Source organism: Engraulis encrasicolus, chromosome 7 (assembly GCF_034702125.1).
Source record: "Engraulis encrasicolus isolate BLACKSEA-1 chromosome 7, IST_EnEncr_1.0, whole genome shotgun sequence".
NCBI classification, from domain to species: domain Eukaryota; kingdom Metazoa; phylum Chordata; class Actinopteri; order Clupeiformes; family Engraulidae; genus Engraulis; species Engraulis encrasicolus.
Window position 1 is genome coordinate 28,837,981 of NC_085863.1, and position 14,214 is coordinate 28,852,194.

Consider the following 14,214-nt stretch of genomic DNA (forward strand, 5'->3'; position numbering starts at 1 on the left):
TGCTGTCTCGACAGCGCTCCCTAGGTGAACTGCAGGCACGGCTTGGAGGGCGAGATTCAACACTGTATGTAAACCCACTGTGGTTATACTTTGAAGGCCAACCCTTTCAAGATGGCCGACATTCAAGATGATACAGAGGCATCCTGTTTACTCTCTTGACACTCAGGCCACAATATAAAAACAAGACATTAAGCATCAGAGGACCAGGTACACCACAGCTCAGTGCAGCTCTGCTCTCTAAGGTATATGTATGGTAAGCCTCTGATTTCCATTTACAGTATAGCTGTACTGCTGTTACTGCTGTAACCAACCGTGAAACCTTTCTTATTAGTGGTGAAGCCTATGTATTCGTATGTACATTTTTGGGGACTGATTGAGCTGTATTCTCTGGTGAGCGAATCATGTGTCCATTTTCCACTCCAATTTTTTTTCTCTCAAATTTGATTTACTTCAATGAAAGTAATGATAGCAGAAGACTACTGCCTGGTAATGTTGGCTTCATGTAAGTGGGATCCGCTTTTGCCTTTCTAGGTGTCGAGGTGTTCTAGGTGAATAACCTTCACCTGATATCAATGACAGAGTAGTGTCAGGTCTATAAAGACTGAAAACAAGTAGACTACTAATATCTTTTTTCATAGCAGGACATTTTTTTTCCTCTAGTTCCAAGACCAGCTAGACGATGGCTGTGGAAACCACTAGTTCAGTGCTTGTCAACATGAAATATCTTCTGCAGACGTAGCATCTCAGTGTACTGTGCTTCAAATCGGGCAACACTCTCAGACAAAGGTTAGCCCGCCCTAAAGACAAAAACTCAAAAGAAAAATGTGTTTCTTAAAATTATGGTCAGACTTAGCTCCAGTTGTGGCTGTTGATAAGGTCTGCCAAAGATTTCAAGGCACACTGCTGGTGAAGTTAAAAAGCCTTTAATTAAACAGGCTTACGCATTGCGACTACTGCCTTCTTCGGAAAATGTGTTTGTAGTAAAATGCAGTCAATAATACACAGGTCGGTAGTCTATATATCTGGAGACAATTTTAAAGAAAGGAGACAATCTGTCAAGGATACAAAAGGTATGCAATTTTGTTTAAGGAGAGCAGGTCTTTTTTTTTATTTATTCATTGGACCCCCTGTCATATATAAATGTCTCCAAAAGTTAACATGCAAAGCCAACGGACCCCCAAATCAGATATGTAGGCTCTCCCACTATATTACAGGTTTACTAAATAACACTTCAAGTGCCCGACATTTTACAAATACTAAACAATGACATTGGAATGCTGTGTGTAAATGTCCCCTCTAAGTCCTTGAATGATCCATACTTCTTTTTTTTGTATGTGTTTCTACAGCATGTCGGAAGCAGACAACAGGACAGAGTTCTTGTTTGTGCTGGTGGGCTTTCCAGGACTGCACCCTGACCACTATAACCTAGTGGCATTCATTTTCTGTGCTGTGTATGTCATCACATTGGTGGGAAACTTTGTTCTGGTGCTGACTTTTGTGCGTGTGCCCAGCCTCCATAAGCCCATGTACATTATAATGTTGAGTCTGGCTATGTCTGACATAGGCTTCAGCACGGTTGCACTGCCCAAGATCATCTCTCGATACTGGTTCAATGACATATTCATCTCCTTCAAGGTGTGCTTCTCCCAGATGTATCTGATACACTACTTTGGCACTGTGAACTCCTACATCATGGGCATCATGGCTATGGATCGTTACATTGCCATCTGTTTTCCCTTCCGGTACCCGGTGGTGATGAAAAATCGCACCATGGGCATCCTCAATGTGTTCTTTTGGCTTTTCTCATTCGTCACCCCTGCTATCTTCGCAGTGTATGACTACAGGCTTCCCTACTGTGGGCCCAATCGAATCTTACAGTGCTACTGTGATCATTTCTCCCTTGTTACACAGGCCTGTGCTAGTCATGCTCTGGCTACGCTGATTGCCTTCACACTGGCCATGCTGGTGCTGCTAATACCATTAGCTTTCATCATCTACTCTTACGTCCACATCATCGTTAGCATAGCACGGATAGCCAGCAAAGAGAGCCGGTGGAAAACGTTCTCCACCTGCACCACCCAGCTGTGCATTATCATCCTCTACTATCTGCCACGCTGCGTCGTGTACATTTTCAATGTCACCGGCCTGTACATCAACGGGGATCTTCGCATTGCCCTTATCCTTTTTTACAGTCTGTTTCCTCCCCTTGTGAACCCGTTCATATACTGCTTTAGAACAAAGGAGATTAAACAATCATTGGCTCATTGGTTCAGCGTGAAGAAGCAAAACAAAATAAAAAGTCCTCCATAGTAACCAGTCACAGCTGAGGGAGAGAGAGAGACTGATTAAGCCGGCAAACAGGCGGTTATATATTTTTTTTTTACATATAGCTGAGACATTGTAAAGTTAATGTTGTCTACATACAGCAGGTTACTTTTTTGTTAGTAGTTTGTTACTTCCCTACTTTTGTGGGGTACCTATTTATTAATGTGTATCTCATCTCCAAATAAAGACATGGGTATAGTATTGTTGTAATATTATGTGTAAAGCTATAGTTCTGTCCATTACTGATAACATATTGTAAACATCTTAAATAAACACATTTGGCCATTATATGTGACATGAATTATTTCAGGACAATTACATTTGCGTCTCCCTCAGTATTGGGTACATACTGTATGTGTGTGTGTACACCTAGTTTCCATATTTTCTCAATTACCGCAGTATAGCCCATGATCCAGATTTATGACACAGCGCCTTATGCCACTGAGCCAACCCCTCATGAAATGTATGTACTTTTTTGACTCCGAAGGAGCTGCTCTGTTTCAAAATATTAGTCATTATGCTTGCACCACAATAAAATAACAAAAACATTGAGTGGTCCAGTCATCTCTGGCCTATTCATTCTGAAGTAGACCAACTTGTTATCTATTGTCTACCTACCGTCCTGAACACCAGGAGGGTTGTGCAAGTGACCTCCCTTTTCCAAGTTTAATTATGGTTCAGGTAAATGGTAAATGGACTGCATTTATATAGCGCCTTTCCACTCCTTCGAGCACTCAAAAGCGCTTTACAATGTATGCCTCACATTCACCCTCCCATTCACACAGCAGTGGCAGTGGCTGCCACGCAGGGTACCACTCTGCCACCAGGAGCAACTTGGGGTTAAGTATATTGCTCAAGGACATATCAATGGGGTCAGGCATAGCAGGGCTCGAACCTGCAACCTTTGGGTTGCCAAAAGGCTCCTCTAACACCTTAGCCACCACCGCCATAGAGAATTAGCAGTAAATCCAATAATCCGATGAAGGCTATGCTCAGCGTTGCCAGATGTGACTAATGATTTCTTGAACAAAAATAAAAATGCTCAAAAGCTGCCTGGAGGCACTAAATCTCAATGACCAACACCCTTTTTTACCCATAGAGAGTCATCCTAAATACGTAGCCCAATCGGGCAGAAAACCACCCAATCTGGCAACACTGGCTACGGATCAACACAGACAGGCCTAGCAAGAGGCTTGCTGAAATTTGCCCCAACAACCTCAGCAACCCCCCTGCAACAATATAGGGTCCAAGACATAGACTGCCCAAGACCACATTTTGCTCAGGGGCCCGTCCGTGAATCCAAGTAACTTGGATATTTTTTTCCTCATTAAAGTCAAGTCAAGTCAGTTTATTTGTAATGCACTTTCTACACAACAAAAGCAGCTGACCAAATTGTTAACAGGAAGGCCTAAGTAAAAAGACCTGAAACAACACAGACAAAAGACTTGAAGACACCCATAAAACGAAGGTTATGTATATAACCACGGTTCTATGAGTTCCGGATGACCGGCAGGCGGTGCTTTCAGCACTGAATGTTCATCACATGCTTGCATGCAGGTTGAGTCTTAATATCAACAAAGTCACATGGTGACCCCCGGGTGACGTGCACGCTTGCCCTGGTATTAATTGTGTGCTCACCCGGAAGTCAATGCTTGGCAATCTTCTCGTCAGCATTCCGAGTGACTGCCAAGGCCTGGCGGTCATCCGGAACTCATAGAACCGTGGTTATATACATAACCTTCGTTCTATTTCGTTCCTTCTGACCGCCAGGCGGTGCTTTCAGCACTGGATGACGTATAACAAAAAGGTCACGAGGAAAACCAACGCACCCAGGCTGAGGGCTACGAAGAGCTTTGAAGGGTCGCCGCAGCCAAGGAGCCATGCGTCACCACGTTGACTCTATAAAACCGGGCAAACGTACAAGCCGATGTCCACGATGCAGCGGCACAAATGTCGGGGAGCGGGATTCCTCTCAGGGCCGCCCACGATGAAGCAGTTGCTTGGACAAAGCTTTACCCCGTCTACTCCCCGAGTGGCAGACAAATAGGCAATCGGACTGTCGTGAGGCAGCAGTCGCCCGCACATAAAATTCCAAGGCTCGTACGGGGCATAGCAGGGTGTCAGTCAGCCCGCCGTCACCCTCCTGAGAGGAAGAGCGGAAGGCAGCCAGCCGCAGAGGCACATTGACATATGATGATGGCAAGACCTTTGGTAGAAACGAGGGGTTGGGCCAAAGGGTAACCCCGGTGCCACCAGAGCTCCACCGCAGACATTCATGGCTGACCGAGAGGGCGTGCAACTCCCCCACTCTCCTAGCTGAAGCCATAGCCAGGAGGAAGGCCGTCTTCATAGAGAGCCACTTGAGGTCAGCCTCCTCCAGAGGCTCGAAAGGTGGCTTGCGCAACGCCTCCAGTACCAACGGCAGGTCCCACGGTGGTGTCGGGTTCCGTCGCTGACGCCTCAGCCGTAGCGTGCCCTTCAGAAAACGCTTAACTAGTGTATGGGAGCCCACTGTCATGCCCACCACTTTGGCATGCATGGCCGATATTGCCGCCGTGTACACTCGGATGGTGGAAGGTGCAAGACCTTTGTCAAAAAGAGACTGTAGAAAGGCAAGGACATCTGGTATAGGACAAGACGTCGGCTCCAAATCCCGTCCGATGCACCACTGGGTAAACAGGCACCACCTGTTGTTGTACAGCGCAGTGGTGGAAGGTGCGCGAGAGTGCGAGATGGTATGCGCAACTGCCGGATCACACGCAGCTAGCAGGGGGTCAGGCCCCTGAGAGGCCAAACCCACAGGCGCAGGCATTCCGGGTTCGGATGCCAGAGCTGACCGTCCAGTTGAGAGAGGAGGTCCAGTCGGTGGGGAAGGCACCAGGGCTCCCCGTCCAGCATGTGGTACAGTACCGGAAACCAAGGCCTCCCGGGCCACCTGGGTGCCACGAAGAGGACCTGGTGGCCCCCTCTCCTGATCCTCTCCAGGGCGGGTAGTATGAGTGGGAGGGGCGGGTAAGCATACAGCAGCGTCCTTGGCCATACGTGGGCTAGCGCATCCTGGCCCAGCGGAACCAAAGGGACCCCGAGCGAGAACCACAGGGGGCAGTGAGTGGTCGTGAGGGAGGCGAAAAGGTCCACCTGCGCCCTCCTGTATCTGCTCCAAATGGCCTGCACCACCTCCAGATGCAGTCTCCACTCGTCAGGAGGAGGCTGCCCTCGGGAGAGGAGGTCGGCAGCAGAGTTTAGAATGCCGGTCAAGTACATCGCCCTCAGGCTCAGAAGACGGGTGTAGGCCCAGGGAAGCAGGCGCTGTGACAGTCTCAGGGAGGACCGGGACCTCGTCCCCCCTTGGTGGTTGATGTGGTGGACAACAGAAGTGTTGTCCGTCCTCACTAAGACATGCCTCCCCGCGAGCCAGGGTAGAAAATGCCTGAGCGCCATCATGACAGCCAGTAGCTCCAGGTCGTTTATGTGCAGGCGCTGTTGTTGTGGGCTCCACAAGCCGCGGGCGGTCCTGCACTGCCAGACCGCACCCCATCCGGACAGAGATGCATCCATGGGAACACCTTGCGTCAGGCGAGAGCGCCTCCTCCAAGGACGAAGGCAGAGTAAGCAGCTGGGCGTGACACTGATCCGTCTGTGACGGTGGTACTGGGGGTGCAAGCCAAGGTCGTTCACCCACACCTGGAGAGGCCTCAGCAGGAGGAGGCCGAGGGGAACAATGCGGGATGCCGCAGTCAGCATACCGAGTAAAACCTGGAAGGAGTGTAGGGTCTGCGACGAGCCCCTTTGGAACAGACTCACCTTGTGCAAGATGGCGTCTATCCGTGGATCGGACGGGCACGCAGTCATCGACCGGGAGTCCAGCAGGGTGCCGAGGAAGATTGACCGCTGCGCCGGTGTCAATGAGCTCTTCTTCAGGTTCAAAGAAATTCCCAGCTCTGCGACGTGCGCAAGGAGCCTGGCCGAGTCCTGGAGCGCCCGCTCTCTGGACTTCGAGCATACCAGCCAGTCGTTTAGGTAGGGGAACACCCGCAGCCCACTGCTCTGCATCGGGGCCAGCGCCGCAGCCACGAACCGCGTAAACACCCTGGGTGCCAGGGATATTCCGAATGGCAGAACGTTGAATTGGAACGCCCTCCCCTCGAAGGCGAACCGCAGATATTGCCGGTGCCGAGGTGCAATCGGCACATGGAAATAAGCGTCCGTAAGGTCCACCGAGGTGAACCAGTCGCCCTTCCTGATGCCGGACAGGACGTCATCTGTGCGCAGCATGCGGAATTTCAGCACCTTGAGGTGCCTGTTCAGGGGCCCGAGGTCCAGAATGGGGCGAAGCCCGCCCCCTTTCTTGGGAACGATAAAATAAGTGGAGTAAAACCCACCTTCTTGTGAGGATGGCCCGAGTTCTTGAATTGCATCCTTCTGCAGGAGGGCCTGGATCTCCTGCCTCAGGGCCAGGGCCGTGATGCTGTCCTTGACCCTGATCATCTGTACCTTCCGGAACCTTGGCGCCCGGGACCCAAACTGGATGCTGTACCCGCGGGATACCACAGACAACACCCAAGGGTCGGGGGTAATGGCTTCCCAGTGCGCCAGCTGGCGACTGGTGAAGCGACTGACCGCTGGCGGGGGGCAGTCATTGGCGGCGCCCACGCCTCCCGCCACCCCTAGGGGGGCGCGAGTCAGGCGGTCCGCTCCGACGGGCCCGGGGCCTGGAGGGTTGCTGGCGAAATCCAGAAGACTGTGATGGCCGAGGCTGCGAGGCTGGAGACGGTCTCTGGGGAGGTTGACGTCCAGCTGGGCTGGGCCTCCGACTCTGAGCGGGGGTCCGGCGAAGACTGGCAAAGTCCTTCCTGGCCTTGAAGTGACTTGAACGCCACGTTGAAGCGCATCCTGGGCGGCCGGTTCAAAGAGGTGACCGGGGACCACCGGCAGAGAGCGGAGGGCCCTCCTACATGACTCAGACAGAGGCGACTGAGCGAGCCAGACCTGTCGCCTCGCCATGGTCAGGTTGGACATGACTCTTCCTTGTTCCCTGGAGATGTAGGCAAACGCCTGTAGTAGCGTGTCTGAGAGATCCCGCACAGACGAGTCGACCTCCGCAGTCTGGAGGGTCTGCGACATGGCCAACAGGAGGTGGGACATGGAGTTACCAATGCGCGCAGCGCGCGCAGCTGCGTCGTATCTCCTGCAGAGGAAGTCATCCGTGACACGGCACTGTGGCCGCGGGCAGCGAGCATCTGGTCTCAGGGCCTCGTCCGGCGAGACTATCAGGGCAGCCAGTGTAGGCTCGATACCAGGCATGGAGTCAATGCCATAGGTGGAGGCCCCCTGCATATTGGCCAAAGCCCGGTCATCGCTGGTCCGGTGAGCAAAGCGCCTTGGATCTGCCCAACATTTGTGCAGCTCCTCTAAATACGGGGCAGACGGGGGCACGCAGAATCCTGCAGGGCCGGCGGGCTGCTGAAAAAACACACTCTGCAAAGCCGATTCCGCCGGTCGCACATCCATGCCCAATCGTGCCAGGGCCACCTTGAGGGTGGGCCTCACCACCGAACCCTGGACTTGCACAGAGCCCCTGGGGGAGCTCAGGGCAGAGGTAAGCCCAGCGCCGTCACGGCCAGTACTGTCTGACAGGTCCTCCCATTCGTCGACCACGGCCAGATTCTCAGAGGCCGCGGTCGAGAGGATGTCGTCTTCGCGGGCTGACACCACCGGGGACAGTTGCGGGGGATCTCTCACCACAGACGACGTGGTAGCCGCCCGAGATGAATTTGCTGCAGCCGTCGACTCGGGCTGTCGTTGACCTAGGAGAATAGCTTTGAGTTCGGCAAACTCAGAGGCCATAGCATCCACTCTCTGAGCCACGAGGTCCACTTTCGACAGCTTCGCTGGCGCCACGCCTTGAGGGTCTTTGGCCTCCAGTCGGCGCCTCTTCTGCTGTCCAGCGGGCACAGGGTCCTTATGCGGCGCAGGCAACCGAACCCCTTCCACAAGGGCCAGTCGCTCTTTTCAGGCGGTTACGCTCAGGCAGGAGCAATTCACACACGCCATCTCGGTAAGGCCTTGCCGCAGGTGTTCGAGACCGAGGCAGGTTGGACACTGGTCATGTCCGTCATCGGGGTCGAGAGGGACACGGCAGTCGACACAGATGAACATAGCTGCGGGCGAGACACAAGAACACAAGCAGAGAGACAGGTAGGACTCAAAAGGCACCAAGCCAATGCTCCGCCGCAGGCAGGGAAAAACGGGGTGGAAAACACCCACGCACAGCAGAAATTGCAGCCACAGGGCGCAGACACCCACAGGCTCGACGTACCACCAGGGCGAAACCACCCACAGTCGGACTACCCCCGGTAGGCTAGAGAATGAAGCACAGTAGGCAAACGGAGCGGAAACACTCAAAAACAGCCGAAACAGTCCAGATGCATATAAAAGGGGTTAATAAACCAGCACAGAATATGCGCCCTTGGCCACAGATCACAATAAACCAGACAACGGCAGCCTAGGAAGTGGAGCGTAAGCACTCACGCACAACAAGGTCGACCGCAGCAGCGTAAACACACACGGTCAAACGAGCACAGGAGATTGTACGACGGGCAGCGAGAAGCAACAAAACAGCAGACTAGAGCGGAATCACTCACAAATATCAGTCGCAGCCGGAGCGGCGCACACGCCACAGGCCAAGCCAACCTAAGGAAGGAAACGTAGAACGAAAAAGCCGACAAGCAGGCAATAGAAATAAAACATACACAAAAGACGGAGCGAAAACACTCACAAACCGCCGCGGCAGCCGTAGCGGCGCACACACCACAGGCTAATAAACCGAGATACACGAAACACTCGTAAAATGAGCAATACGCAGGAAACAGAGCACAACAGGAGCGGAACCACTCACGCACAGCAGTAGAAGTGTAGGCCTACAACCGATTGGTAAACAAACCGAGGATGTAGAATAAGAAAGTCGCTAGACAATGACTGAAGTAAGACAGGCCACAGCAAGGAGCGGAAGCACCCCTACGGGTAGGCAAAAACAGGAAAATATCCTTAAGTAAACAATAAGCCAATGAGCAACAGCAATAGAGCGACAAAAGAAAAGAGCGAAACCACTCACACAACCGCAGCTGTCGCGGTGCAAACATCCGTAGGCAATTAAACAGAAAACAGAGCGAGTACACTCACGCACAGTAGCAGATAAGGGAAAAAATCCCACGGCAAACAATGAGAAAACAAGAAATAGATAACGGAGCGAAGCCACTCACCACAACCAAAAAACGCCGTAGGCCAAAGCACCACCGGCGGCCCCAGGCAGGCCCGGGCGAAAGCCACCCACGGCAAACAATGCAGGGGCACCACTCGCAAGGAATAAACAAAACGGTTAGGCGGAAGCACCCAGGCAAACGTAAAGAAACAGCGAGTACAAAAAAGTAAAAGTAAAAACTCCAACACGCACACAATAAGTAGAAGCGAGATAACGTGAAAACCTCTGCGAACAGGCGAAGGCACCTACACCAGAGTAGAAGGCCGAAGCCAAAATGCTAACGCCATACAACAGCTAACGGGCGGAAGCACCTGCATCGTAATCAAAGGTCACGGGCAACAAAACGCCCACTGTACTCACCAACTGAAGTCCGAAATGCGTTCGCGGCCGTCAGGAGGGCGAAAAAATCCGCAGCTCCAAATACTTACAAGTATAAGACCGCTCACAGGAACGCAAAACAACAGACATGGTTATCAGACCTGCGTCTTAGCGCACGAGAAGATGAAAAGCATTGACTTCCAGGTGAGCACGCAATTAATACCAGGGCAATTGTGCACGTCACCGGCCAGGGGTCACCATGTGACTTTGTTGATATTAAGACTCGACCTGCATGCAAGCATGTGATGAACATTCAGTGATGAAAGCACCGCCTGGCGGTCAGAAGGAACGAAATAGAACAAAAGCACAAGCATTAGTGGATATGGTAGCTGGAACAATACACTGAAGTCATATCAATAAAAATAGATAAGCCTATCTAAATAAACTCATGAAATAACATCACACAGGAATGTCAATACATGAGCAGGGACAAGAGGTGGGTTAAAAACAATAAATAAATAAATAAATAGATCAATAAGGCCCAGATGAGATTAAAAGACAAGAACTAGGATCAAGGAGAAATAAAAGCCTGAGTATGAAAATGGGTTTCTATCTAAAATCAGCTAAGAAGGGAGCCAGGTGGATATGAAGAGGGAGCTCATTTCACAGTTTAGGGTCACCAACTGCAAAGGCCCAGTCCCCTCTACTTTTTAGTCTAGAGCGGGGCACCACTTAACACATTTTGTCGGCAGACCTAACGGCCCTGGAGTGACTCTGGATAGTTAAAAGATCAGCTAGGTGGGGGGTGCGCCAAACCGTGTAAAACCGCGTTAAAATTGATCCCGTATCGTATGGGGAGCCAGTGGAGGGCAGCAAGTACAGGTGTAAGGTGCTCACACCTTCGTATCTTGGTGAGAAGACGTGTTGCTGTATTTTGCACAAGTTTTAGCCGAGTGAGAGAGGAGGAACATATACCGGCATATAGGGCATTGCAGTAGTCTAAGCGAGAGGTGACAAAGGCATGGATGACATTTTCAAAGTTTTTAAAAGATAAAAAAGGTTTAGCCTTGGATAAAAACCTTAGTTGATAAAAACGGGATTTTACGACCATGTTGATTTGTTTCTCCATTTTAAAAAATGGATCTAGGGTCACACCAAGGTTTTTTGCTGGGTCCATGAGGGCCTAGGCTAGGTCAATACGTGGTCATCAGGGCTCTACATTGAAGACATCATTCTCAATCAATGAATTCAATGGAGCAGTGAAATGTAGGCAAATGTTTATTTCTAATATCCCATTTTTATTTCTAATTTCATTATATCTAACTTTGTTTTGCAATTTAAAAGTATTTGCAAGGATTTGACATTTAATTTGTAATTTAATCTGTATTCTGATGGGTGGTCTGTTCCATGTTTTGTTTGTCTTTGTTGCTACATGTACAGACCGCAGGTACAGTGGTGACGTTGGCGCCTGTGTTATTTGTCTTTTGGAGAGCTTGGTGTGTATTCCAAAGAAGTAAAGTAATGCAGGAAAAAGGTGCAATCCAGCAGGAAAGCTGTACTGGAAAACCGAATGGGAACACTGATTATGGGCTCCTATGGGAGTCCTGAAATGTTTGTATCCTATTCTGTTTTGGCTTTCATTTTATTCTGCTTTTCAATACTGTTTTATTTTCGTGAACTGCATCCAGCTCTTGCACACACAATTCCTTTCCTTCTTTCCTTGATGCAGGCTGCACCATTGCCCTTATGGAACATATTGACCAGGGATTACATGACTTCATCCTATAGAGATTTACATGCCCTCCTCAAACCATATATTAGTGGCATCCTCCAGCACCTTGCAACCATTCTCCATCCACACCCAGACACACTTTAAGGTACCATATGTACGGTAAGCTGTAGGTTTTACTTTCCAACAGGAAACAACAGCAACACCACTACTGTACACCGCAACAACATTTGGGGCTTGGTTGATGTTTATTACCTATACAAATGATCACCTTTTCTTGTAGCCTAAAGTAGATAAAAAGCGTACAAACTCACAACATGTACTGTAAATGTAATGTAAGATACTGTACATCTACTGTAACTTGTCATCTTTCTTTTCAGTATGTCACAGGAGAAGAACTGGACAGCCATCACAGAGTTTTTTCTTGAGGGCTTCCCTACGCTGCACCCAGACTATAATGGCTTGATTGCATTCATATTTTGTGTAGTGTATGTCATCACTGTTGTGGGAAATACCATCTTAATTGTGACTTATGTGCACGAGCCCAAACTGCATAAATCTATGTACATCATCATGTTGAGTTTGGCTGTATCTGACATAGGATTCAGTACTGTCACGCTGCCCAAAGCTATTGCAAGGTATTGGTTTAATGACGTGTCCACTCCCTTCAATGTGTGCATGTCACAAATGTTCCTGGTCCATTACTTTGGCACAGTGAACTCCTACATCATGGGCATCATGGCCATGGATCGCTACATAGCCATCTGTTTTCCCTTCCGGTACCCGGTCGTCATGAGTTACCGCATCATGAGTAACCTCAACGTGGCCGCCTGGGCGGTGGGCTTCATCACGCCCTTCATCATGACCATCTTGAACACCAGGGTGCCGTACTGCGGCCCGAACCGGATAACCCAGTGTTACTGCGATCACATTAATGTCATCACCAAGGCGTGCGGTGACACCGGCACCGCCACGCTGGTGGCTTTCACACAAGCCATGCTGGTGCTGCTGATCCCTCTGGGTTTCATCGTGTACTCCTACGTCCACATCATCGTCAGCGTTATGAGGATAGCCAGCGCACAGGGCCGATGGAAAGCCTTTTCCACCTGCATCACACAGATTTTAATCATCAGCCTGTACTTCCTGCCACGCTGCACTGTGTACGTCTTTGATTTGACCGGCGTCTACCTGGATGTAGACATCCGCATAACACTGGTGCTCTTCTACAGCCTGTTTCCCCCTCTCGCCAACCCCTTCATCTATTGCCTGAGAACGCGAGAGATTAAGCAGACTCTGGCTCGCTGGTTTAGTGTGAATAGTCTTATGAGGAAATCCACTGTGGTTGCCACCATGTGACAGTTTCTGCCAAATACACTGTGAACTGAAGAGGTTTCTTTAAAGGAGAACTTCTGCCAATTTCAATATGCTGTTGAGCCGATGTGTATGTGTGAGATTGTACTCAAATTAACTGTGTATTAATGTATCTAAAAAAAACAACCAACCTAACCCTACTTAGCATCTGCACTTGTATATTCTGCATCTGTATATTTCCTGTGCACTTTGCTTCTACTAGTGATGTCAGCTATATGTCGATTGTAAGTCGCTTTGGTTATTAAAAGCATCTGCCAAATGCAATGTAATGTAGCCAAATGTAAGGTAATGTATTGCTCACGCTTTGACTTGTCAGTACCCAGTGATGCTGCATTTTTCGGCTCAGCCCTTTCCAAGATCTGATCTATGGGCAAACTCGCTGTTTGCTAGTTGTCTGCTGATGTTGCATAACCTTTTGGATGTTATTGGGAATAAATCAAGATTTTTTTTATGTAAACATACTCTGCCCCCAATACAATGACCAGGATCTCGGAAAAGGCTGAAAAAAAAAATCTCAGGTACTGACAAGTCCAGGGTAGCATTACAACTGCATGTCGAAATTGGCAGAAGTTATCCTTTAATGCACTGAAAAAAGGTCCTTCAAAGCCTTGGTATTAGGTCGGATATTGTAGTTAGCCTACTGTAAATTTGACATGACATCTCTAAACAGGAGACATTTGGACCATCACAAGATATAGGAGGTGTAGTGAGGTCCATTTTCATTCTAAAATTTTGAGAAGTTGTGTAGTTAATACCCTTTGCATTTGTAGGGAAGTATGATTTTCCTATTTTGTTTTTCTTGTTGATTCATTTTAGCAAGATGTTGAATGTTTAATAAATCACTGAATCTGCTTTTAATGAAGATTTTGGTAACACTTTCTATGAAGCCCATATCTATAGCGCATTATGAGCGCATTTATAACAAATTATAATGCACATTATCATTACTTACAACGCATTATGACTACACCCATGATGTTTCATGATGTTTTATGTTAACAGTAACGAATAACCATGAATCTATCTTATAATGCTTTATAAATCCAAGGGTGTTATGAGTGCTCGTGACTGGATATAAACTACAGGCTGCCTGATGGGGCTTATAGTACATTGCGATGCATTATACAGTAGATGTGTATTATACAGTGCATTATAGATTTACTTAGAGCACACATTGACCCCTTATGATCTCACATGAAGCATTATAGCA

General features: G+C 49.1%; 2 protein-coding genes across 2 annotated transcripts; both read left to right on the forward strand.

Annotated features, from left to right (window-relative positions):
- The first annotated feature begins 1,347 nt into the window (after nt 1-1,347).
- Nucleotides 1,348-2,310, forward strand: LOC134451802 (olfactory receptor 2AT4-like). Its single transcript, XM_063202200.1, has one exon. The coding sequence runs from the start codon at nt 1,348-1,350 to the stop codon at nt 2,308-2,310; it is 963 nt and encodes a 320-aa protein (XP_063058270.1).
- Nucleotides 2,311-12,014: 9,704 nt separating this feature from the next.
- On the forward strand, nt 12,015-12,989 carry LOC134451803 (olfactory receptor 2AT4-like). Its single transcript, XM_063202202.1, has one exon. The coding sequence runs from the start codon at nt 12,015-12,017 to the stop codon at nt 12,987-12,989; it is 975 nt and encodes a 324-aa protein (XP_063058272.1).
- The last annotated feature ends 1,225 nt before the right edge of the window (nt 12,990-14,214 follow it).

Excerpts from the sequence above, each read along its gene's own strand:
- LOC134451802 (XM_063202200.1), top strand. The coding sequence starts at position 1,348 with ATGTCGGAAGCAGACAACAGGACAGAGTTCTTGTTTGTGCTGGTGGGC.
- LOC134451803 (XM_063202202.1), top strand. The coding sequence starts at position 12,015 with ATGTCACAGGAGAAGAACTGGACAGCCATCACAGAGTTTTTTCTTGAG.